Genomic DNA, 27,185 nt, shown 5'->3' with positions numbered 1-27,185 from the left:
TGTTAGTATAATTTTTTATGCTTGCAAAGTAATTTATAGAAAGATACAATTTGTTAAGTCAGAAGTAACTAAATATGTAGCAGTAAAAAAATAGTCTTAAAAGCAAAAAATTACTGGACATTAAATAAAACAGAATTGATAAATTTAATCCAAATTTGTAGATGAAATTCAATATTAGATTTCATATCACTGTCTGCTGTCAGTTATTCAAGGATGGCTGAAAATCCCTTACATCTCAAGATCTAGACTAGAATTGATGAGTCAATCTTGGTTTAAAAATGGCATTTAAAGTATGTTTGTAATTGTGTGTATGTATATGAATGCATACATGTGTGTGTGTGTGTGTGTGTGTGTGTATATATATATATATATATATATATATATAAATATATAATGGAAATGGAAGAGGTCTTTAATAATGCTAGGCTTAGGTGTGTGATCAAAGTAAAACCTTTGGCTCCATATATAAGTTATTAGTGTTTTCAGATCGCACATTTGATAGAGTTAACATACACAAATATTCAACATCAATTTGAGAAAGATTTATAAATAAGAACCTAATATACTTTGGATCGCCATCAATTAAAATGTCCAAAGATTCTGAACGGTGATTTTACTAGAAATCTGAAATACCAAGCAGTTTCTAAGTATTTCTGATCACTTCATCTGCATGCAGGAATTGAATGTCTGAATTAATGTTTGTTATTATATAAATATATATAAATAATAAATAATTTAAAAATAACAAGAATAAGAAAGTTATTATTTTATTAAAAAAAAAGAACTGAATGCTTTTAGTGTATGTGTATGTATGTAAGTTTTGTCTGAGCATTAATGTCTAAAGGTTGGAAAGAACTTATGTGAGTGAACCAGTTTGTGTAGTTAACTTATTACTGTCAAAAGGAGTAGATTATGGGTAAACTGGAAAGTAGCAGCCTTCCAGTGCTTGAAGCAAGTCCACAAGTAACAGTTTCTCTCTCACCATGAGCCTTCACAACACAAAGAAATGAAGATTGTAGAAGCTGTGAATGGTAGAGAAGTGACGTAACGTAGAGAAGAAGCAATCAATAGATGCAACTAGGTGCGGTAGCAGCATCTATAATTCTCATTGCCAACTTTTCCTAACTTTCACTGCAACACACAACCACAGAAATAGTGTCATTTTCTGCTGAGTAAATTAACTATTTAAAAGAAGAGTCCTCGCATCCTGCGTCCCATACCTTGACGGTCATATAGCACATTGAATTTATTCACAAACTGAAAATAAAATAAAAGAAGAAATATTCATAAATGTGTCCATAGTTTTCAAAATAATTTAATCAGTGCATTTTACTTCCTCATTACTTAAAAATTATAATTGGAAATGAATGTTTAACAACAAAAACATAAGACTGATAAAATATTAACATTGGATGTTTCTTGCAGAATGATGATTTTATTTAAAGAGAGAAATAAACAGATTTTTAGCTATTTTATATATGTTCATGATTTAGTAAATCTGAAGAGTGCTAAAAAGCTTTATGAAAGGATGTGAATTTTTTCCCTCTCAAACCTTAGATAAAATTTATGAGCAAGACTTCTCAAAAATAAAAATATCAAATCTAATAAACTCAGAAAAACTTGGATTAACTATTGAGAATGCAAATGTAATGTTAAGAGGGTTGTGCTTTCTTCCAATGTTGTAAGAATGAGTCTTGTCTTGTCTCATAATGGCATTCACCTGGGAGGAGTTAAGCCAGCTCCTAGTTGAGCTCATAGGAGTTTCAAGGGATGATCAGAGGCTGCAAAAATAGTTCCTGTCCATATTTGTAAGCCACCATACACAACCAGTGGGAGGTCGTCCTTGTATTGCGCCTTCTTGCTGCAGGATGCCTGTAGACACGATCCAATGCCACCAGGAAACCACCAGATTCTGGGACAGACGCTACCCGTGAAATTCACCATTGCCCTCCAGTTAGCTTGGTTGCAGCCTTAGAACTGCCAGAATCAGACCTGTTTGCCTTGGAGGGCCCTACCAGGGAGTCAAAGACCCCAATGGCATAGCTCTGACACTCATTCATTTAATCTTCCCACTACAATGAGGTCATGGTTTGGACTTTGTGGAAAAAAGAATATGAGAGGTTGATGCTTATCTCCCGAGTGGTAAGAGATAAGTTATTCATATTTTCTCACTGTGAGGGTAGTGATACCACTAAAGTAAATGTTTATGTGATTGTGAAAGAAATATTTAATTCTTACCTGATTAATAGTATTACAACTTTTGGTTATAGTTCCTAAGTAGGACATGAGACAAACATCATTGCATTGCTAGAAAAATAAAACAATTTTCTTTAATCTATAAATCAAGTATTAATTGAGTGATTGATGGAAATGACATTAAATCCAATTTATAATATTTAAAACATGAAATACCAATTTCAATTTAAAACAGAATTATGTAAACAATAGGTTGATTTTGCTGTTTTTATTACCTTTAATTTTTTTCCATATAGACACAGGTTTTACGAGTTTACTGATTCCTAATCTATTAACAAAACCTGTTCTCCTGATTTTGTAAAACTATCCAATCTACATTAGCAGAAAAAAATAAAAATAAAAATAAGAGAGCTGTAGTTCGTTTGAAGCATTGTAATATCGAAGAAGGTAAAAAGAGAGAAAAAAAAAAGCTTCTGACAATGCAGAAAGCTTTATAAAACCTTTATATTTCAGGAATAACAAATCCAACAAGTAAGAGGTTAAGTAAATTACATCGACCCCAGTGTTCAACTGGTACTTATTTTAGTAACCCTGAAAGGATGAAAGGCATAGTTGACCTCAGTGGAATTTGAACTCAGAATGTAAGGACAGATGAAATGCCACTAAACATTTTGCTCGGCGTGCTAATGAGTCTAACAGAAATATTAGAAATCACCCCCACCACCAATACAGGAAATCACTTTCTCTCTCACTTTTCTGGAAATCTCTTTCTCTTTCACTCTTACCGGAAATCTCTCTCTCTTTCTCTCACTCTTACCAGACATCCAGTTGCCCTTGCTCTTTCTCCTCCTCTATTGGTAATCTTGCTGCCCTCTCTTTTCTCTACACCCACTCTAAAGTAACTAAACCAGATAGTAGCCCACTTACCTTTCTTCTTTTATTTACACATATCTGCAGCATCAGTAATGCTTCACACACAAGGCTCATAACGCTTATATTTACAATGCCCCCAAACACTTCCATACACAATGCTTCCTCATTCCCACCACCACCACCAGTAGAGGTAACAACCTTAACTCTAACATGTTTGAATGAAGCAAGAACAACTATTATGACGTCTGTTACCAAACGTTCACTGGAGCCTTCTTTTCAAGTACTGAATAACATCTCTCCTTCCTGTGTTACCTCCCATATCGCTTTCCCAGTTTTCAGAGTTTGCATTGTAAATGTAGGCATATTGAAAGGTCTAGTGAGATTGTAGAGATGCTTGAATGGAGACGTGTTGATGTATGTTGCATACAAGAGGTAAAATGGAGAGGAACTTCAGCCAGAGTCCTCACAGGTAAAGCACATAGGTATAAACTCTTCTGGGAAGGTAATAGTGATGGAATAGGGGGGTGTGGGTATACTTCTTGCAGAGAAATGGGTGGATAAAGTCATAGAGGTAATGAGGGTGTGCAATAGAGTGCTTAAACTCAGGCTAGTCTTGCAGAATGGTATAGCTATACTTATCTCTGCCTATGCCCCACAAGCAGGCCTACCAAATGAACAGAAGGATCAGTTTTATGATATTCTTCTGCAGGCTACCTTAAAGACGAGTGACAATGATCTCATCTTTGTGGCTGGAAATTTTAATGGGCATGTCGGACAGCAATCTGGTATCTTCTATGGTGTACATGGGAACCATGGAGTTGGTACCAGAAATGGAGTTCTACGATGCAAATAACCTATTGATCTGCAACACCAACTTCAGGAAGCCAGCTAGCCACCTGATAACCTATCAATCAGGTGACTCTGCTAGCCAGATTAATTTCATTCAGACAGCAGGATGCATGGTTGCTCTTAAATACAAAGACCCTCCCTGGCGAAGAATGTGCCCCACAACATAGACTAGTCATTAGTGACTTTAGATTCAAGGCCAGAAGGATGCCAAAAAGTAGACCAATCTGGAAAAGAAGGACTTGGAAGCTTAGGAACCCTTCACATGGTCAGAGATTTAGGTGGAAATACCATATGATAAAACCAACTGGCGACTTTTCATAGATGCATCCAAGGACAGCATCAAAGCTGTTCTGCTACACAATGGTAACATTCTGCCTTCTGTTCCCATAGCTTATGGCATAACCATGAAATAATCATATGAAAATATCAAAGCAATTCTAACAAGCATACAGTATGATGACCATACCTGGCATATTTGTGCAGATTTTAAGGTTGTGGCCATGCTTACTGGCCTTCAGCTTGGCTATACTAAATTTTGCTGCTTCCTGTGCTTATGGAATTCCAGAGCATGAACTGAACACTATGTACGCAATGATTGGCCAATCCAAGATGAAATTGAGCAAGGAAAACATAACATCATGCACAAACCACTTGTGAAAAGTGATAGAATTTTTTTTACCATCTTTGCATATTAAACTTGGTTTGTTTAAGCAATTTGTGAAAGCCTTGAACAAGGAATCCTCTGCATTTGCATATTTTGTAGAAAAGTTCCCTTCCCTGAGTCAAGCTAAAATTAAAGGTTTCTTCATAGGTCCCCAAATTCGAAAAATTATACTTGATGAAACCTTCATTACACATCTCAAGAGAAAAGAGAAGCTTGCTTTTAAGTCATTCAAGAAAGTTTGCGATAACTTCCTGGGCAACCATCGTTCAGAAGACTATGTGCAAGTTGTGAATGATCTGCTGAGTCATTATCATGATATGGGATGTAACATGTCTCTAAAAGTTCATGTGCTTAACTCTCATTTGGATTTTTTTGCAGAAAATCTTGGTGATGTGAGTGATGAACATGGCAAAAGATTCCATCAGGATATTTCAGTGATGGCGCGACAATTCAAAGGAAAATGGAACCCTGTCATGTTGGCAGACTACTGCTGGGGTATAAAAAAAGAAGATCACACCCCGCACAAGAGGCTTAGAAGGACAAAAGTTATTTAAACTGACAGATGTGTTTTTAATTCATAACCAATATATGTTTTGTTATACCAACTAAATTTTTGTTTTCTTTTTGTAACTTTCAGTATTTGCAATGTTGTGTTCAATACACAATATTATGCAGTATATTATAAAACATATGGTTCATGGTACAGGAAAACAGTGCCTAATCTGGAGAAATAAAGGTCAGAATCAGAATCAGGACAATTTTTTGATCTAGAAACAAGTCTTACTTAACTTGTACTTTTTTTGAACCTGAAATTTGTTGCACTGTGTTATTTTACAAGGCCTTAAACTACATTTTAACTAAATATACCTCCTAATTTTTTTTAATTTCAAATTTACATCATATGATTGTAGTAACATTGACTAAATCTAAAATGGGTTCTATCAAGTTTTCCATGTAATGCTTCATGATGGAATTAAGGGCTAAACTTCAAATATTCATGAAAATGACTGGTATAGCTACATTTCTTTTTCAGAGAAGTAATACACTTGTGGCAAAGTTTTCAAAACAAATTGATGTCTCCATACAGATATTATCAGAACTAACAAACTATTATTTTACTTACAGTGTAAAAATCTTCTCGAAATTTTGGTGTGTTGATGACTGGCAGTCGATAACACAAGCTATAGGCTTCTCGGAGAATATCATGGTTCATTTTTAAATCACCTGCAAAAGAAAGGAAACGATGATGAAGTTGGTCACTGGTGACACTTGTAATTTTTTCTTGTAAAGTTAAATATTGAGTCAACCAAAGCCTTGTAAGTGAATTTGATAGATGGAAACTAAAAGAAGCCTGTCATATATATATATATGTACATACCTATGTGTGTGTCTTTGTGTTCATCCCCAACCACCACTTAACAATCGGTGTTGGTGTGTTTACATCCCTATAACTTTCAAAAGTGGCCAATAACTCTCCATTTAGACATGTCAACCACGTCATACTTGCTCAACACCTGACATAAAACCACCTCCCTCAATACTATTCTCCCACTCAGTAGAGGTGTGTTGTCTTTTGAGTTACTTAATGACTTCACTAGTACCAGTGTCATGAATTAAAATGCATCCACATCCAGTACACTCTGTAAAGTGGTCTTCATTAGGAAGGGCATCCAACTGTAGAAACATACCAAAGCAGACAATGGAGCTCAATGCGTTCACCAGCTTCTTCCAAACTGTCCAACCCATGCGAGCATGGAAGACGACCATTAAATAATGATGATGAATCATCAAAATTATATTTTCAATAAAGGCTAGTTTATATTCTTTTCCTAGTTTCAGTCATTGGCCTGGGCCATGTTAGGACACCAGCTTCAAGATTTATAGTCAATCACTAACCCTAGTATTAATTTTGTTTAGTACTTATTTTATAAACCTGTATTTAAAAATTGGTAACTTACCATATTTGGTGTAAAGGGATGCAATTAGACACAGTATTTTACATAGACATAGATTCACATGTGATTTTCATAAGACTGCAATGAGTTTCCACAGTTTCTGTCTATCAAATTCCACACATAAGGTATATAGTATACTATATATAGTGTGTATATATATATATATATATATATACATATATATACACACACACACACACACACTATTTTATCATCACTGTTTAACATTCACTTTTCCATGATGGCATGAGTCAGATGGAATTTGTTGAGACAGATTTTCTACAGCTGAATGCCCTTCCTGCTGCAAATCCACCAATTTCCAACAAAGAGATATTTTCACATGGCTTAGATATGCTTTTCATGGAAGACAGGAAATGAACAACCTCACTTATACGACACTGATGTTCATTTACAATCATTATCGGATGTCAGGACAAGGGTACACACAAACATATACATAATATAAAACAGGCTTCTTTCAGTTTCCATCTACTAAATCCACTAGCATGGTTTTGGTTGGCTAGGGACTATATTAGAAGACTATGTTCAAGGTGCTTCACTGGAACTGAACCCAAGACCACATGGTTGGGAAGTAATCATCTTCACCACACAACCACACTGTGTGGTTATATATATATATATATATATATATATATAGTATAAATCATTTAAAGTGCTGTTCAGTAAGATCAAACCTGGAACCAAATGGTTCTTAAAATTATTTGGCTATTCCTATAGATAATTCAAGGTATTACAAACAGAATTAGCAACTTGCTGAAAAAACAAAAACAGTTACCTGCTTGAACAGCTTTAATGTACTGTAGTAATAGCTTCACTCGGCTGTCTAGCATTTTAATAGAACTGTGTTGAGCAATCAGATGTTCTGCTACTAAAAAAAACATTAGAATATGGGAAGTATAACTGAATTTAAGACAATGGTCAATTAAATTTAAAACAAAAATAGAGTGTCTGCAGACTCTTTAGTCAGAAGGCTGTTATTTGTGACTGTGTTCCTTGGATTTTGAAGCTAATTAGGTATAGATCATAAAATGGTCCAGACAATAGAGTAAATGGACTAAATGCATAAAAAGTATCAAGTTCAATCCCTTGCTGTTTCTGAGTTCAAATTCTATCAGGCTGTTGTGGCTAACATTAAAAAGTAAATACCTCTCCAATGAAATAAAGACCCCATGCCTAGTCAAGAGAAGCCAATATTGCAATCTATTACACACATAATTAACAAGACTTATGTTTAATATAATAGAGAAATTGTAGTTAACCCTTTAGCATTCAGATTACTTGGTCAAATGCAATGTTTATTTATTTACATTGCTTTGAATTAATCATGCATTATCTCATAGATTCAAGATTTTGATAATGTGATTGTTTATTTTTTTAGAATGACATTGTTGGGTAGGTGTTAAAGGCTAATCTGACCAGTCTACATGTAAAATAAGTATAATATTTGGACTAGATATGACCAGTTTAACTCCCAAACTACACAAGTATTGATTTCTAAACTTGACCAAAGCACACAACTCTACTTTCCATTTAGCTCATTTTATGGTTGCATCTTTGACAAAATCAATCTTGGCAATTTAGTACCTAATCCAAGTTCATGTAAAAAGTCCCAATTTAAAACCCTATCCAACTAATGCTAAAGCAGAAAATAGAAATTTTTGTAGGTGGATATCTGATTAGTAATATAAGGTAATTAACATGAATGTTCCAAACAAATTCAGTTAGAACAAAGCTCTTTACAAATAAAGAAGGAAAAGAGAGCTGACTTGATACTAATATATTCACTTAGTCATTCCTCCACCAATCTTTTAGAGACACATGGAATGATGTCTGTTGTCTCAATGGGTTGTGCAGCACAATATTCACAAAAGACTAAATCTAGTACTGCCAGCTAAAGGAATAGTTGTCAATTTTACAATGCTACCACATCTTGTAGCAGTGAACTATAACTTCTCTGGATCTTGTAATACCCACTCAAAAAAAAAAAAAACTAAAGTTTTTCCCAACTCCACTGTTTATATAAGATTTATATATATATATATATATATATATATATTAATCTGTGTAAGAATTAAATGAAGTGCAATGCACAACAAATTGTTGAGAAATATATATGCTGTGCACTTAATTACAAAGTAACAGAAAATATAAAAACTGCAAAAATTTATAGAATAAAATTTAAGAAAAATAAGATAGTTAAGATTCAGTTGTCTAACACCTGTATTTGAACAATAAAATTTGTGAAAAAGGAAGAAAAAGTAACATTTGTGTAATAATGGTTTATATTTTTATCTGATATAAGAAAAACAAATTAAAAAGCTTTTAAGAAATTTTGAAATTTTACAACTTACCTGATGAACTTTCTCCTGAATCTGAAGTAGAAACCCTCGCTACATGGTCAACACCAATTCTCTCAGCTTCTTCAGTGGCAAGAGTGTACTCAAGGGATACAAACAGTAAAGTGGACTACAATGAACACAGAAAAGAGCAAGTTGAAAAATCTACACAGACATTAAAATGATACATTTTATGTGTCTAGTTATAAAACATTGAAAGGATGAAGACTGCAGCAAAAAAAGATATCACTAAACATGTCCTGTTTCATTAACACAATACTTTCAGGAAAAAAAAAAGACTGTTGCTTGTCAAAAAGAGATACAAGAGTTTTCTAGTGAAGGACTGTTTTTGAGATAATCTGAAACATAAATACAGAAGTATTATAAAGTGTCCTCCTCCTGAGATAGTAACATGTTTGCTTGTACAGTGGGCAGAGGATTATGAGCACTATTAAACAATATTACTGAAGAATCACAAATGGATGAGTTGTAACATGTTGGAGGACCAGTGATTTGTATCTTGTGGCCAACACTGCACTTTATCCCTAACAAACATACCTAACTTTTACTGACTTCCTCTACCTACCTTATAAATGGATACTATGTGTTTGTCAGAATACAACTGAAGCCCTGTGTAACTAAAAACTAATTATTCTGTTGTGAAGAACTATTGGAAAAGAGAGAAGTCTCGTCCTTATTAATATTGGTTGAAAATTTTGGCACAACACCAGCAATTTCAGGGAGGAGATAAGTTGATTACATCAACCACAGTGTCCAACTGGTACCTATCTAATTGACCCCAAAGGGATGAAAGGTAAAGTCAACCTTGGTGGAATTTGAACTCAGAATGTAAAGACAGACAATGTTGTTAAGCATGCATTTTGCCCAGAATGCTAACAATTCTGCCAGCTCACCACTTCTTCATCACTATTAATATTACCACTATGTTATGACACCTCTCATCAAAATAGAATGAGAGCTAAGGAACTTGATGTTAAAGTAAAAAATAGCCTTGACAAAAAAAATACTAAAGTAACTTTACAAAGTCATCCAACACAAATCACTACAAAAAGATAAAATGCCAAAATTAACTAGAATTTAATAAATTATTCCATCACAACAGAGGATGCCTTTGTAGAAAAGTCATTTAGTTATACGAGGGGGTACCCAAAGGTAACTGAAAATGTTCTCTGCGAGACAAGTCTGTTGTAGTTTGGGCTTCCACCACTAGAAACCACTTGATGCCACTCTCGGGCATCAGTCTGCCGACTGATGGCATCCAGTCGGGTTGTACTGCCACATGGTGCGTCTTTGTCTTGCAGTGCTTCTCCCATTTGTCGATTTTTGTGATGGCTGAAACAAAGGAACAGAGTGCTTCCATGAAATTGTTCTCTGCTGGGAAAAACGGTGGCCAAAACAGTTGTCATGCTTCAAATAGCTTACATGGACACTGCCATGAGCAAAACAAGTGGTTTTCACATTGTAGGAATGGTCACTTGTCGCCTGAAGACCAACCTCATTCAGGGCGACCATCAAACTCCCGAATGAAGAAAATTCATGAACTGATCTTGGAGGACCATCGCCAAACAACTGATGAACTTGTTGATATGACTGGTGTGTCCTAGACCGCCTGCCAACGAATTTTGAGCAAGGAATTACGAATGAAAAGAGTTACTGCCAAATTTGTGCCTCGCTTGCTCACAGAAGATCAAAAGCAGTCCCTACTGAGTGTGTGTCGTAAACTGAAAGAACAGTTGGAAATTGATCTGGACCCTTTTACGAAGGTCATCACAGGTGATGAAAGCTGGTACTACGGAATTTGCAGATGTGGAAGAGGTGGAGAAAGAAACGACGGAGGCATTAAAAGGCATCACTTTGCAAATTCCAGCACTGCTTCAAACAGTGGAAAATGTGTCTGGACCTATGTGTTGCTTCAAATGGAGAATACTTTGAAGGTGATAAAAGTGTAAACATGTAAAACTAAGTGAATAAAATAACACTGCAAAATTCTGGGGTTTTTTGGATACCCCCTCACACATACCTATAGAATTGATATCAAGCAGTTAATGGCCTCAATATTTATTCGAATGATATGGTGACAAGCTAGCAGAATTGTTAGCACATTAGGAAAAATGTTTAGTGGCATTTTGTCTGTCTATTATGTTCTGAGTTCAAATGCGGCCAAAGTCAAGTTAGCCTTTCATCCTTTCGGGGTCATTAAAATAAGTACTAGTTGAACGCTGGGGTCAATTTAATTGACTTACTCCTTCCTCAAAATTGCAAGCCTTGTGCCAAAATTTGAAACCAATATTTATTTGAGTGATATATAAAAATGATTCATTTGTATGGGTCTATATGGCACAACAGTGAAGTAGATCAACGACTTTTTATCCCACATGTTTCCCCTTGTTCTGCTCATTCCATTTTGTCAAAAATGGAATAAGCAGAACATAGGATAAAGGGTTATTGAATAGGTCAAAAGATGTGTGATGAAAGTCACTGAAACATTTTAAATAACTTTTAAAAGAAACATACTACATTATACTAGACATCTTGGATATTAATTTTACAAATTTGGGAGTCAAAAGGAAGAAGGAAGAGCATACATACCTGACCGTTTATAAGGGATTCATATAAAGTAACAGGTAACTGTAGAAAAAAAAAATACATATATATTTTCAAAGTATTCTGTCAATTAAAAAAAAACATGAAAATAGGTAAATAGAAATTTATTGAAGCTTGAGAAATACATACATCAGTGTGTCCTGCTAAGGGATTCAGCTTGAGAAATATTGGACTTTCATTAATACGACACATCTGTAAATGACCAAACACAATATTATTAATATTCAAAATTCAAATATACAAATAATATTTTAAAATAACTCTTCAGCTTTCAGATTACTCTATCAAATGTAATTCTTATTTATTGATATCGTTTTGAATTAATCATGCTTATATCTGCTTATATATAAATGCCAAAAGTGTGCAATGTTTTGGAAGATAAAAAGATGTAATTAGATAACTCTCCTGTTAACCAGTTACCATTGAGACTACTCTGTCAAATGTAATGCATATTTATTCACATTGTTTTGAAATAACCATGCATTATCTTGTAGCTTCAAGATTTTGATTATGTGGTTCTTGAATTTTAGAAACACATTGTAAGATAGGTATGAAAAGCTGGATCTGGCCAGTTCAAACATAAAATAAGTGGAATATCTAGGCTGGATATGGCCAGTTTAAATGCTAATGGGTTAATGATGTGCAATATGTCATATGGTTTACAAGCAAAAGAATTTAGATAAAAACTACTTGAAGCTGAATAGGTGAAGCAACAATGAAAGGCAATGTAGGTTTTACCTGTCTGTGTACTTTAATGTCACTAAGAGTTGGAGGACCTCCTGTTGTGTACCAACCAAGGAAATCCATATCACTAAATACTTGTTTGACTGGAAAAAAATAAACAAAAATAATGCTTTAATCAGTTGTTTAAAGTGACAAATGAAGTCAAAGAAAATTAAATAATAAACAGCAAGTGTAATAGTTAAAATACAGTTGCCACAAGGAATGGAAAAATTCTCTCAATTCAAGTTTAGGCCCTTTATTGAGAAAGGGAAGAGATATAGTCATGTTTGATCTCTGCCAAAACTATAAATATTTCAGGCAATTGCTGAGAGGCTCTTGTGTTGTTTCATTTTGTTGAAACTGGTGTTGACCATATTTTTTGTGAGAAACAATAGGTGTAGGCATGGTTGTGTGGTAAGGATTCTGCTTCCCAACCACATGGTTTGGGGTTCAATCACACTTCACGACACCTTGGGTGTCTTCTATAGTCCTGGGCTGGTAAAAATTTTGTGAGTGGATTTGGTAGACAGAAACTGAAAGAAGCCTGTCATATATATACACACACACACACACTTATATACGTAAGTTTTGTATGTGGCAGATGCTCGGGAGCAATAAACACTGAAAATGTGCAGAGAACAACTTCTGCCACATTCCAGGGAGAAAAACTAGAAATAGTTGATAGCTTCCGTTACCTAGGTGACCAAGTCAGTAGCAGGGGTGGGTGCACTGAAAGTGTGGCTGCTAAAATAAGAATAGCCTGGGCAAAGTTCAGAGAGCTCTTGCCTCTGTTGATGACAAAGGGTCTCTCGCTCAGAGTAAAAGGTAGACTGTATGACACATGTGTACAAACAGCCATGCTACATAGCAGTGAAACATGGGCCATGACTGCTGAGGACATGTATAAGCTTGCAAAGAATGAAGCCAGTATGCTCCACTGGATGTGTAATGTCAGTGTGCATACTTGACAGAGTGTAAGTACCTTGAGAGAAATGTTGGACCTCAGGAGCATCAGATGTGGTGTGCAAGAGAGACGACTGCGCTGGTATGGTCATGTGACAAGAATGGATGAGGATAGCCGTGTGAAAAAGTGCCACACCCTAGCGGTTGAGAAAACCTGTGGAAGAGGTATACCCAGGAAGACCTGGGATGAGGTGGTGAAGCATGACCTTCGAACATTAGGCCTCACCGAGGCAATGACTAGTGACCGAGACCTTTAGAAATATGCTGTGCTTGAGAAGACCTGGCAAGCCAAGTGAGACCATAACCCATGGTCTATGCCAGGGGTGTAACCAGCCCACTTATGCATACCTTTCCTTCATTGGAAACTAAACTCTGCTTGCGAAGACCTGTCGAGGCAATTGAAATTGAAATCAAATTCAATGACTGGCATCCGTGCTAGTGGAGCGCTAAGAGCACCATCCAAACGCGATCATTGCTAGAGTAGCTGACTGGCTTCCGTGCCGGTGGCACGTAAAAGGCACCATTTGAGCGTGATTGTTACCAGCGTCGCCTTACTGACATTTGTGCCGGCTGCACGTGAAAAAGTACTCGAGCGAGGTTGTTGCTAGTGCCGCTGGACTGGCTCCTGTGCAGGTGGAATGTAAAAAAAACCATTTGAGCATGGCCATTGCCATGCCCTCGTGCAAGTGGCATGTAAAAGTACCCACTACACTCTCGGAGTGGTTGGCATTAGGAAGGGCATCCAGCTGTAGAAACCATGCCAGATCAGATTGGAGCATGGTGCAGCCTTCTGGCTTGCCAGTCCTCAGTCAAATCGTCCAACCCATGCCAGCATGGAAAGCAGATGTTAAACAATGGTGATGATGATACATACATGCGTGTGTATATATATGTCTGCCCAGCCCTTGAGAACCAGTATTGGTTTGTTTGCGTCCCTATCTCATTAACTTAATGATTCAGTAAAAGTGACTGTTAGAATAAGTACCAAACTTTAAAAAAATAAGTACTGGGATTAATTTGTTTGAATAAAAACCTTCAAGGCAGTGTGCCCCTGCCTGGCCACAGTCCAATGAGTGAAATAAGTAAAAGACGAAAAAAATAATGCAGCATTGCTGTAATAATAATGCCAGTTGCTATACCTTATGGTACAACCATTTTTAGTGGCTGGGATAATGTTCTGACATAGCACTCGAAGTAAGATGTCTGGACATTTAATGGTTGGTTTATGTTCTTATAGCCAGTACATTCTGTTCTATATTTTAGTGATGAGGAATTATTTACATTGGACGGATATGTGTCTTCATCTTGTTTGTTGTAAATCAGCCGAAGCGTTGTGAGAACAACAAACAAGATGAGGACACATATCCATCTAATGTAAATAATGTCCAGTACATTCTGTAAAATGGTTGGCATTAGGAAGGGCATCCAGCTGTAGAAACCATGCTGAAATAGACTATGGAACCTGGTACGGCCCTGACCATGCCAGTTCCTGTCAAGCTGTCCAACCCATGACAGCAGGCAAAATAGACATTAAATGTTGATAGTTATTCTTTTATTCTTTTGTTTCAGTCATTTGGAATGCAGCCATCCTGAAGCACTGCCTTTAGTCAAACAAACTGACCCCAGGACTTATTCTTCATAAGCCTAGTACTTATTCTATCCGTCTCTTTTGCCAAACCACTAAGTTACGGGGACGTAAACACACTAGCATCGGTTGTGAAGCTATGTTGTGGGTGGGGGGGAACAAACACAGACACACAAACATATACAGACATATATATATGACAGGCTTCTTTCAGTTTCCATCTACCAAATCCACTCACAAGGCTTTGGTCAGCCTGAGGCTATAGTAGCAGCAGACACTTACCTAAGGTAACACGCAGTGGGACTGAACCCGAAACCGTGTGGTTGGTAAGCAAGCTACTTATCACACAGCCACTCCTGCGCCTATAGTATAGGTAGCTGAATAAGTTATCTAAAATTTAACAGATGAACTGAAGATAGAATGCATATAAAGGCAGAGGGAAAAATATTTCATTGTCAAGATTTTAAACTTTGCATTATGCCAACTGTCCAACCCATGCCAGCATGGAAAGTGGGCATTAAATGATGATGATGACAGAATAAAAAATTTCATCATAAACAAACTAAAATAAAGAAATTAAGTGATTAGCAAGTATTTCAGGAAAATGTAAAGAAAAACCTTTTCTTCGTGGAAACAACACTTACATTGTTCTTCTTTGGTCTTGTAATACTCCATATTGATGACTATATCATTAACTTTATCATATGCCAATTCAAAAGAATTCATGACTTCAAGATTCCTATCTTTCTGTTGACCAATCAGAGCTCCTAGCACTTAAAAAAGAAAAGAGCATTCAATTTTAAGAGCATGAAACATGGGCAATTTTCAATTGTTTTAAAGAAATTTTTAATGAGATTTATTAATTACTTTTTCCTAAAGCTTTATGCCTATGTCATTCAGTACATCACTTTTAACTTATCTAAATTCATGCCATTGACCCACTATTTTGCCCTTAGACACTTTTCTTTGTCATTTTCAGTTAGTTTATCACCTTTTGAAAATGTTGGTAGCTAATCTAAATAAAATGTTAGAAAAGGAATTTAAAAATTAGATTTCCTCCTTAATACTGTCAAGTAAGCAGATCCATAACAACTCAACCACAAGCCATCATGTCCTCTATGAACAAACATACTGTGAGATGAACTTGACAGCTTTATCTGCTAACAGTCATACACATTATATATCTCCAAAAACAAAACAATTCACATTACTGTATCCTCACTATTCAAGAACAAATACATCAGATTTCCTATAAATTATTTGGCTTAACATTTCTCATAAGCCTTTTATAGATGCAACAACTCCAAAAAAACAAAGAATCTGTGAAAAGTTACAAAGGTTGAGATCACTATTCAATGCCAGAAGATACTTAGTCCTGAACATCTGCAAACCCTACACAAAGCACAATCGCTTATTTATCACTATAGAGAACTGTCTGAATTCATATTCTAAATTGTAATAGAAGAAAAAAAAATACTCCTCAACAATACTGAAGATTTCAATCACCAACTCTTTACAACTGCTGGTATATTAAGCTGTATCCTCTTGTCACATAACTAAAGGACCCCCTTTGGTCATGAATGACCATGGGATTGCACCTAGAAAGTTCCCCTCCAAGACACAAGTCTGGGCAAGGTTGTTTATGGAAGACCAACAGTTGCCCATGCATACCAGTCTCCCCTCTCCACGTCACTTATGTTATCCAAGGGAAAGGCAAAGGCTGATACAGCTTGGCACCAGCGACATCGCAACTCATTTCTACAGCTAACATGAAATAAAGCATTTTGTTCAAGAACACAGCACACAACCCAGTCTGGGAATTGAACTCACTACTTCATGACTGTGAGCCTGACACTAACTACTGAGCCATGTACCTTCAGTGTCAGATAACTAAGGCTACTATAATGGTCTCTGCTCCTCTAAACTTCCTGAATGTATGCTACTTTTGCTTGAATCACTTCATACATTTGTTTTTCTTCTTCCCATCACCAACGAATGAACATTAGAGTCTCTATACAATCTATTTCCTCTACAATTACAAGCTTCTTGAATTTGTTTTACCTTGTATTACCTTCAATCTGCAACAACTAAAAATGAACATCAACTGTAGAACTTACTCCAATTCCGAAAGGGTCTCAAAAGTCTATAAGCACTGCCTACAGTCTCAAATGAACACTTATGGTTAGAAAAACAATATTTAAGATTAACTTCAACTATTTAGTATTTCTTACTCATAAATATTGACTAAAGCTGAACCAGTCACAGCAATTAATAAGAGAGAAAAGGAAGGGAGCAGTAAGATGAAACAAAAACATTTATGATAATTTGGACATATTTTTGGAACTACTTTGAAAATAGTCAAGAGGAAAAACCCAATAGAAGACAAAACATTATGTACATACTTAGGTCTTATATCAAGAATTTTTCATACTGATTTAGTTGTAACTCTGCTTCACCTATAACAACCATTATTACTTTCTCTTCTGTTACATATTGAACATATCAACATTTCTGTCTCAATCCAGCTCTTCCCCACCCTGTTTCTCTGGATTTATTCAATCTATGACATCTGTGCATGCCTTAACTACAGATGATAGCAGTAGTTTGCTTACTGAACTGGTTGATCCTGGCTGTTGACAATCTGTCGCCTGCTCATCCACATAGTATCCAGTGATATTTGCCATTGATTCAATAAGTACAGTTGCCAAAATAGTTCACATCCACCATTCTGCATCCTATAATTTCAATGTACACTGGCTCAAGTGGTCACAGGCTATTTAATCCAGAGCTGGGATCATGACAGGTGCTACTACTCAGGGGCAGAGTAGACCTGGGAACAATAATGACAAAAAGGTGGTTCCACACTCCTCAAAAGTCTGGAATTCCTAAACCAGATCCCCGTAACTGGATGCGGTTTAAAGTCATACCAGGATACTGCTGAAATATGCTGCCTTTGTTTCCCTTGATTTTTAAAATAATGAAGATTTAGTAAAATAACCTTATTATTAAGCTGGTGTTTGGAACACAAATTAACATCAAGTTTTGGTAGGTTTTAAATCTGATAACTTGAAAATAGAAACTTTGTATCATTTAATGAGAGGCAGTCTCGGTTGGTAACAAAAAGGTTAAAAACGGTATTTAATTTTATCCAATATTTCTTTCAACATGAATCCTACAATAAAAGGCAACCAAAGCATTTGAAAGAACTTCATTCTCAGACAAACCAACATGGAAGGTCTTGCATGGTCATTCAACTTACTAGAAAGGGCAACCAAATTTCCTTGAGTCATACCTATCTTTAAAAAACAGTCACATTGATGAAGGTAATACTTGACAGTCTGCTGAGAAAAAAATGGTTGAAAATAGAATGTATTTCATCATAGGTCTGCCTCAAAAGGGCTGACCCAAGGCTTAATTACAACCTAAGTTTCAGATTTTAACAAATAAGCACTTGCTACTTTATATTAAAATGAAGTGTTCCTATGTTGAGATTAATGAAATACAACTACGAAGTAATGTAATACAATTCTTATTCAGAAGGATTAAGCAAAGGGAAAAAAAAACCTGAAATACAACTTCCTAATAAGCTTACAGTATTATTAGAATATCAACCTTGCCATGAAAATAAACTCTTTCAATATTTACATCTACACTGTTTCAACATATTTAAAACTACATTAACCATTTTATCCTTTTATTAAAACAATAAGGTGTAATTTGGAGGAATTGTAGCTACTATTTCTAGAAAATCAAACAGCCATGCTGGAGCTCCCTTATTGGCTAATATCAGCAGTTGTTATCGAGAATATTGTGAGGCACAAGAATGGGTAGGTAGTTGAGAACTTTGATTCACAACCAAATAATTTCAGGTTCAGTCCAATAGTGTGGCATCTTGGGCAAGTGTCTTCTATGGTCCCAGGTTGAGCAAAGCCTTGTGAAAGGGTTTGGAAGAAAGAAACTGCAAGAAGATTGTCCTATATATATATATATATATATATATATATATAAAGTCAAGTAAAATCAAAATCACAATCAAATTGAAATGGAAATTGTAGTTGTGGCCGATGCTAGTGCTGCTGGCTCCCCATGCTGATGGCACGTAAAAAGCACCATCCGAACATGGCCGATGCCAGTGCCGCCTGACTGACTCCTGTGCTGGTGGCACATAAAAAAAGCACCATCTGTAGAAACCTTGCCAGTCCCCAGTCAAACCATCTAATCCATGCCAGCATGGAAAACAGACGTTAAACGATGATGATGATGATGATCACACACACACATACATTATATAGACATGTTTTTATGTGTATGCATGTTTGTGTTTGTTTACATCAGTGGTCACTTGTACAAGAGTTGCAGTAAGCAGTGTTGTTCCTGTCAACAAATCATCCAGTTTGCATATCTTCAAGGCCATGTAGAATAAGAGATCTCTTACTTTAAAAACAGATAAGAGTTAGCATCAAGGAAGACAGCCAGTTGTAAAACAATGCCTCAAATAACATATTCATACAGCTCATGCAAGCATGAAAAAAACAGAAGCTGAATAAATGAATGAACAATATAACTAGAGAAATGTTATTTCTTTGGTCAGATGTCTGTTATGAAGTCAAGAATCGATAAACAAAGCAGACATACAAAGATCAATATTAAAAAAACTATTGTTCAGTTATGCTAATAGTTTATGTTTTGTTTACACAGCACTCATGATTCACTCTGGAATATTATTAAAAAATGAACCATGAACTTAGTTTAATGGTGAAGAGGAGAGTGACTTCCAGTTAGCAAGAGACTTCACTGTTTCTGGTAAGCAAGAGCAGCGGAAGAAGGTAGATCACAACTGTCTCATAATACATAACATTTTTCTGACGCTTTGCTGTCTCCAGAAATTATCCTCTCAGGTGATTAGCATTGTTCTGTAACATATGAGACAATAATGACCACAGTGCATCCACTTTCTTTCCTCAATCACTCCTTTGGCTATCTGAGGAGTGAAGTATATTTGATGACAAGAGCAGCTGGCATAAACTAGCAAGTGTCTGATAAATTAGCTAACTTGAAAATTAGAGGGACTGGTAAATATGTGTTGTATGATAAGAAGATGTTGTATTATCTTGATTTGGTAGAGATAAGATGATGGTGGTTGGGTAAATGCTGGATTGATGAGAAAAGGTTTGGGGATGTTTGGAATGTCAAACAGATGGTAAGCATGGATATTAATCAATGCAGACAGTTTGGAATGGCAAATAATTCCAACATCAGAATGAGGCTTTGATGTCAACAATGATAACAATTTCAGACTGGTGAGGTAAGGTAAATGCCCTCAGTGCAGAAAAATAGCCATTGGTTGGTTGGAGAAGTTTGGAGAGTAGCAGAAACCACAGATAAACTTAAAGAAATAAGGAGGAGAGACTTTAAGCTAAACTAAAGAAAGTCTTTGATATTCAAATCCGGGTGAAAGGAGTGAATGATGGGCAGAGTGGATTCAATACATGCATATATGAAACTGTGTGTGGTCTTGCAGTGATGGATTAGAAATAATGAGTGACAAATCCTTGTGGGTTACTTCTCACTCTGAGAAGTGGAACTGATGTTGATGACGTTGTTATAATTCTAATACTGTATAAGTGTTGTATCATGCAAAATATGCTCCAAACCTATCCCTCATGTGTCACTATCGATGTACGAGTAAGTGAAGGCATTTTACTGAAGATACTCTACTACACACAACCATGAAGAATTGAAGAATTTTGTAACTATACAAAGAAGTAGACTACTTAAATGCTTTCCTATCAAAATAGAGCTCAATGTTTGATTTTGGCTGCACTGGTCTAGCCTAGTATATACCTGCACTAGTCTCCTTGAGAATACTGTAGTTGTGTGGGTTTCAAAAGATCAAGCCATAAAAATAGTTTTGTTGGCCTGAAGAGAGAAGATACGCCCATAGCAGTTTTTATTATTATTACTAAATTTTAGCATTCTACCATCCCATTTATATTCTGATCCCCGTACCTTGAAAGTATGCCCTGCACTTCAACACCATTCTCCCACCCTCTCACTGTCTTTGAATCACTCCCTCTGACTGGGTAACAATGTATCTCCTCTACAACAACACACCCGTTTCTGTCCTCACCTTGTTCACTCTCTCTCTCTCTCTCCCTCTGACTGGGCAACTATGTAGCTCTTCTACATCAAGACACCTGTTAGACACTCTAACCTCTCATCACCTGGCATAAGGCCACCTCCTACTATGGCCCCCTCTCAACGGATATTTGTCTTGCAAGTTACTTGGTGACCCAGCCAGTGCTAGTGCATCCAGTCCACACTTTAGATAGGTTAGTGTTTAGAAGGGCATCCACTAAAAAGACCATGCCAAAACAGGCCTTGTCAGTGCTGGTGCCACATAAAAAGTACTCCGTTCACTCTGTAAGGTGGTTGGTGTTGAGAAGAGCATCCAGCCATAAAAACACTGCCAAAACAGACAGTGAAGCTTGGTGTAGTCTTCTGTCTAGCCAGCCCTTGTCAAACCGGCCAGCATGAAAAACGACGTATGATGATGATGATTGACTAAGAAGAAGACGTTCAGTTATGCTAATAGTTTATAGGTTTCGTTACATAGCACCCATTATTCACTCTGAAATATTATTCAAAAATGAACCATGAACTGGTAAATGATGAAGAGGAGAGTGACTTCCAGTTAGCATGATACTTCATTGCTTTTGCAGAGCAAGAGCAGGGGAAGAAGGTTGATCATTGTCTCATGACACTTTTCTGACCCTTTGCTGTTTCCAGAAATTAGCCTCTCAGGTGATTAGTTTTGTTCTGAAACATAGTAATTCCAGTTGATGTTTATTCTTATCCGTATCAAGTTAGTTTTGACAGAGATACATGTCTATGCGAATGATGCTTTGTTTTAAGAGACTCAGATGTATTGAGATAATGAACAATTGTTCTGAAATGAATATCTGAACCAAGAACAGACCATGAAATGAGATATTTTATCAGCTTATATATATAAGAAATAGTAATTATAGAAAGTGACATTACTTATGAAAAAGTTTACACTCCACACACATAACTAAATAATTTTGAAGCAAAAAAAAAACTGAAAAATCATAGTATTAGACTGAATGAAGAATAGTGCACACAAATAGCTCTCAATCTATATTATATTCCTAATAAATCACGAAACCGAGACAATGTATGGAATTGCATCTAGTCATATTTTTTTAACTTTTTAACGCAGAAGATAACCGAAATAATTAAATTACTTAAACATCTATTCGCAAAACATTTCTACATAGTCAATAAGCAAAATACTGACAATACTATGAATGTCTTAGGAGAGAGAAAAAAAAAAGAGACTGATCGACAACAATTACGTAAATCTATTATTTTTATTACCTAAAAATAAAATCAAAGATTGTGTTCCTTTTTAAAAAAGACGGGAAACAAGGGACGTAACTCGAAGGATGTAAATCGTTTAGGCTAAATTTAGTTACATATCGTAATATTAAATCAGACGACTTGAAATTCAGATATTTAACGGACAGATAAAAACTGGGGTGAAGTTAATAAATATATTTATCTAAATTAAAATGTCATTTTGAATATAAAAAAATGAAAGGGTTTATTCCATTCACCACAAACTATACATTTTATGTTTATAGGCACACATGGCAATGCATACATATAACAGGCGATGGGATTTATAAATATTTTCTTTTGAATGACAAGAAGCTATACAGAATATTGCATAAGCCCAAGATAACATGAAATAGTTGTTATTAAACAATCAAAAAATAAGAGCAATATCGTTTCATCAGTAAAGTAGACAGCTAAGCGGGTAATATCTTTTCAATGTTTTTTTAATTTTTTTTATCCCTTAATTATACAAGTGATAACAAAGGGGTTACAACTACATTATATTTACAAATGAGAACAAAATAAAAACAAAGACACAGTTAAATAAAAATCATGATGGAAGCAAATATTAAACATAAAAAAACTAATATTTGAAAGCCAGATCGATTATAATGTTAGTTACCTTGCATTGGTTTGCCTTCTTGCGCGCGTACTCTTGTCCAATGTTCAGAAATATTCATGATAACTAACGGATGTAAAGATACAGAAACACTTCCAGCTGTGCCAGCAGGAGCAATGACATCACATTCGTCACCATTCTCAACTTCCACACCGGTACCATTACTGGTGGACGGTTTGTCCACTTCCATTAAGCACGCCATCTTGTCAAACACACGACTAAGTCGTGCACATAATGTTACTTAAAATTCGATTGAGGTATTTAGTTTCGTATTTAAATATAAAGTCAGATTTATAAATTTATGATTGTCTAAGTAATACCAAATTACAATTCAATTTAAGAAAAAATATTTAAAAATTATTGTTATAAAATATATATTCTACATGCTGACATTTATAGTTTCATCTATTCTGAGATTTATTTCCTTTCAATTGAAGTTTCTAAAAATCAAAATAAATAAATAAATAAATAATTTTACAATATAAACAACATACAGTTCTCGCTGGTCAGAACAAAACTTCTAAAACAGATTTAGAACATTCGAAAGGTTGCCATGATATAATGTTAGCACATCTAACATGCTCACAGAAGACGTAGGTTCAAGTCCTATCGGTAGCTGCTGATTTATTTTCTATTCAACATTCTACTTGCTATTATTTATAGTTATATCTACTTCGAGTTCCACCATAATAATGATGACGTAGTATTCGGTGTTCTAATAAGGTATCCATGTTAAGTTACATATAATGATTACCTTTCGGTATTAATACTGCTTCCTTCGGTAATAATTAATTTTTGATAAGCCTGCTAGCTATTTGCGACACCAGCGTCTGCAAATATTCTGATATTCTATATATTGTATATGCAAACTAGTGCGACTTCTTTTCCGTTTTTTGTGAAAGGGAAAACTGTTTGTGAGGTGCTCCGAATGCTGCCAAGAACCACTGAAGGGTGGGTTAGAGATGCCGTGAATATTGACGTGCATGCCTGCACTGAGGCTAAGGCATCTCTGGCTCTACCTGGATGGTGGCCAGGTGTGGAATTCGTTTGCAGGGGAATTCTTTCCACAACTGGCCTCCTTGGAGGGATTTACACCCGGTTTGATAAAAAGACAGAATACGACTGAATGGTAAAAGGAGTGCCGACAGGCACTCGCACTAATCCACAGGGCGGGCAAGGCTGACGGCTGAAATACCACCTCTGTATTTTTTAAAGGGATGGTAGAGTATAAGAGCGATGACATCCTAGGAGAGGCTCTGGGGTTTGATGAGAACCAGCTAGCCAAACTGTTTCAAAACACCTTCAGGTCGGGGTATTTGGATAATTACCAAAGATCCCTGACTTGGTAGTGTTACAGAGATGCGCTACCTGTCCACGATAAATTGTCCAGGCACGGAATATCAGTGCCACCGGAATGTCCAAGGTGCAGGCAGGATAGGGAGAGTGCCCTGCATGCTCTTGTACAGTGCCCGCAGCTTTCGGGCTTGATTATTTACGTAGAACACGTGTTGTCGCACCTGGGAAGAATACAGCTATCAGCTGAGTCTGTGATGAAGATTGTACCGCCAAATGGACTATCAAAGGAAGGTGAGTCATGTTTTCTATGTACGGTTGCAGTAATGAAAGAGTGTGCATGGAGAACAAGAATGCAAGGAATCAAGACAGGATCCTTCATCTCCGGCACTGGTCTGCCATAATACTTCAGGTACCACCTGAAAAGCAAGATAGAGGTGGAGAGGGGACACCTGTCACAAAGCATATATGAGAAAAGATGGAATGATGTCATGAGGAAGTTGGGAGTGACTGTCCCTACTTAATTCCACCCATGGTAAAAGCAAGTTTGTGTAAATTTTTAAATTGTATATAGGATACATCCAATTTTTAATTATAAACTCACTTAGCTCATCTATATGTTTGTAACGTCCTGTATTGTCCCTCTTTGTAAAAGATGTTTATTATCATAATAAAGAAATTACTAAGAAGAGCCAATAAACCGAAATCACGTGGTAAGAGAATTTCAGCGCCCATGGCAGATGAATTTCATCTGCAATGGAATGTGATTTTATGTACTAAGCACCCATATGAGAGGGTCTCTCTCAAGGCTAATAGTGCAGTATTTGGTGTTCTAACACAGCATCCATGATAAGATGCATATAACCTTTACCTTTCAGTATTAATTCTGCTTCTGTCACTAATAATTTCTACATTATATATAAAAAAGTACATGTATACTATGGACTTCCGGTAACTTGTGCGTAATGATATACAGTGACCGGACGGAGTTAGTTGAATCATACCTACACATGTGTACCTCATTGACTTTGTTTCCTCATAACTTTCAGAAAAATGGATGTTTGCTAATGAAATTTTCTACAAGTATGCTTCAGATTGTGTAGATTCCGATTATATCAGAATTTTTTTAATAATTTTTTTAAAAAATGTATTGTGTATCAGTATGTATGCCTTCTATCCCACCAATTTTTATTTTCATATTAAATTCCAATATAATCATAATCTACATGCTTTCAAAGTATTTGTTGATCTAAAAATACCAATTTTTCAGAAAGTGATGAGGAAACAAATCCAACTAGCATGAATTGTCTGAAACTCCTCTCTCCATTTCTCCAATTGCATTTTTTTCACAATAAGTTTATGTATTATTGGAACCTATGTCATCTGAAACATATTTGTAGAAAATTTCATTACAAAATATTCCTTTTTCTGGAAATTTTGAAGAAACAAAGTCAGTGGGACACAATTGTGTATGTATGCACATTGCTTTAACATAAGTGATACCATGATTACATTGCTATCATATATCTACATATCAGCTTCCTTTGCTTTACTTTCATTTTGTATGTAACAGTATTTAATTATATAACTGCATGTTATATATAAATAAAGAACATACTTTTTTAATTTGGTTTGCATAAAAAAGACAACAATAATGTGAATAAGATGGGTTCAATATAAAAAGGATAACAGTATTTATGATGATATTGTGCTTAGTAATGAATATTAACTGCATTAAAAATGCATCATATATTTTATAAAATATATTGGCAGTAATTAGGTCGCAATTGCTTTATAAATGCACATTCTCTCTTAACATAATTGCATTTCATGATATAGCCTTGTTTTTCATTATTGATGTTCAAGCTTTGCTCTTGTTGCATGTCTTGCCAACATTCTTCCCACATGCATACCATATGTGTACTTACACATATACACTATAGAATATATGATACAATGATAACAAACTAATGTAAAATATGCTATCTGAAAGATGGCATGTTTGCACTGGTATATCATATATATACACACACACATATATATATATATAATTGAAAAGGGGTTAAGAATCCAAGCAACTCAAAGGTTATAAGTAGAAATGTAAACAGCACAGAAGTATGTTTAAAGACTCTTTTTACTTTTTTCTTCAATCAGACAGGATGAGAATTTTTATATTCGTTACATTAAGTGAATTTTATAAAATATTACTGGCTTTGGTATTCATGTCCATCCTATTAAATATTGAAAATTCAAAGTCAAGAATTAAGTAATAAGAATTAGAAATTAAAACAATTTGTTCTCATATTCTACACATAGTTAAGGACATACTTTTATTCTTTTACTTATTTCAATCATTTGACTGTGGTCATGCTGGAGCACCACCTTTAGTCGAGTAAATTGACCCCAGGACTTATTCTTTGTAAGCCTAGTGCTTATTCTATCGGACTCTTTTGCCAAACTGCTAAGTTACGGGTATGTAAACACACCAGCATCGGTTGTCAAGCAATTTTGGTGGGGCACAAACACAGACACATAAACATATACACACACACATGCATACATATATATATATATATATATATATATATATACGACAGGCTTCTTTCAGTTTCCATCTACCAAATCCACTCACAAGGCTTTGGCTGGCCCAAGGTTATAGTAGAAGACACTTACCCAAGGTGCCATGAAGTGAGAATGAACCCATAACCATGTGGTTGGTAAGCAAGCTACTCACCACACAGCCACTTCTGTGCTTATACCACACAGCCACTCCTGCACCTATACCACACAACCACTCCTGCAATTATGTTTGATATTTTCTCTTAAAGTTTCTTCTTATATATGTTGCTTATGTAGGGGTTTGGAATGGAATTCAAGAGGTCAAGTGTCAAAAATTCTATTTAACTAAATAGTAGATTTCTTGTGTCAAAAATGCCACTGAATTGAAAAGCAGATTTCTCTTCAGAATAGATTCAGCTCTCTCTGTCTTTGTCTGTCTGTCTGTCTGTCTCTCTCTCTCTCTCTCTCTCTCTCTCTCACTCTCTCTCTCTCTTTCTCTCTC

At 35.7% G+C, this 27,185-nt stretch overlaps 2 protein-coding genes across 5 annotated transcripts in view; one reads left to right on the top strand and one right to left on the bottom strand.

Annotated features, from left to right (window-relative positions):
- On the bottom strand, window positions 1-23,128 carry LOC106870338 (COP9 signalosome complex subunit 6). 4 transcript variants are annotated; one of them, XM_014916368.2, is made up of 10 exons: window positions 22,835-23,118; window positions 15,435-15,563; window positions 12,258-12,346; window positions 11,649-11,711; window positions 11,505-11,543; window positions 8,910-9,024; window positions 7,334-7,426; window positions 5,706-5,806; window positions 2,239-2,307; window positions 1-1,257 (listed from the first exon to the last, which is right to left on the bottom strand). In XM_014916368.2, exons 1-10 carry the CDS (start codon window positions 23,031-23,033, stop codon window positions 1,186-1,188), a joined length of 969 nt encoding a protein of 322 aa, XP_014771854.1. In that variant the 5' UTR covers window positions 23,034-23,118; the 3' UTR covers window positions 1-1,185. The 4 variants fall into 4 exon arrangements, with proteins under 4 accessions (XP_014771854.1, XP_014771855.1, XP_052822331.1 ...); XM_014916369.2 differs by having other exon boundaries at window positions 7,334-7,423; window positions 22,835-23,112; XM_052966371.1 differs by lacking the exon at window positions 11,505-11,543 and having other exon boundaries at window positions 22,835-23,128.
- Window positions 23,129-24,067: 939 nt separating this feature from the next.
- The window catches only part of LOC106870332 (putative serine protease K12H4.7), a 43,590-nt gene continuing 40,472 nt past the window's right edge, over window positions 24,068-27,185 (top strand). Inside the window, exon 1 of the mRNA XM_052966370.1 lies at window positions 24,068-24,418. Within this exon, the coding sequence (XP_052822330.1) occupies window positions 24,401-24,418 (18 nt within the window). The 5' untranslated portion in view covers window positions 24,068-24,400. The remainder of the gene's footprint in view (window positions 24,419-27,185) is intronic.

Source organism: Octopus bimaculoides, chromosome 3 (genome assembly GCF_001194135.2).
Source record: "Octopus bimaculoides isolate UCB-OBI-ISO-001 chromosome 3, ASM119413v2, whole genome shotgun sequence".
NCBI lineage: Eukaryota > Metazoa > Mollusca > Cephalopoda > Octopoda > Octopodidae > Octopus > Octopus bimaculoides.
This window is presented reverse-complemented; position numbering and strand designations above follow the sequence as displayed.

What these genes read in the sequence shown, in the direction of transcription:
- LOC106870338 (XM_014916368.2), bottom strand. Translation starts at nt 23,033, where the DNA reads ATGGCGTGCTTAATGGAAGTGGACAAACCGTCCACCAGTAATGGTACC. An exon ending in AGAAGGCAAACCAATGCAAG is followed by an intron (nt 15,564 to 22,834) that starts GTAACTAACATT and finishes TTCTTTTTTAAG; the next exon opens with TGCTAGGAGCTCTGATTGGT. An exon ending in TTCGAGAAGATTTTTACACT is followed by an intron (nt 2,308 to 5,705) that starts GTAAGTAAAATA and finishes TTATTTTTCTAG; the next exon opens with CAATGCAATGATGTTTGTCT.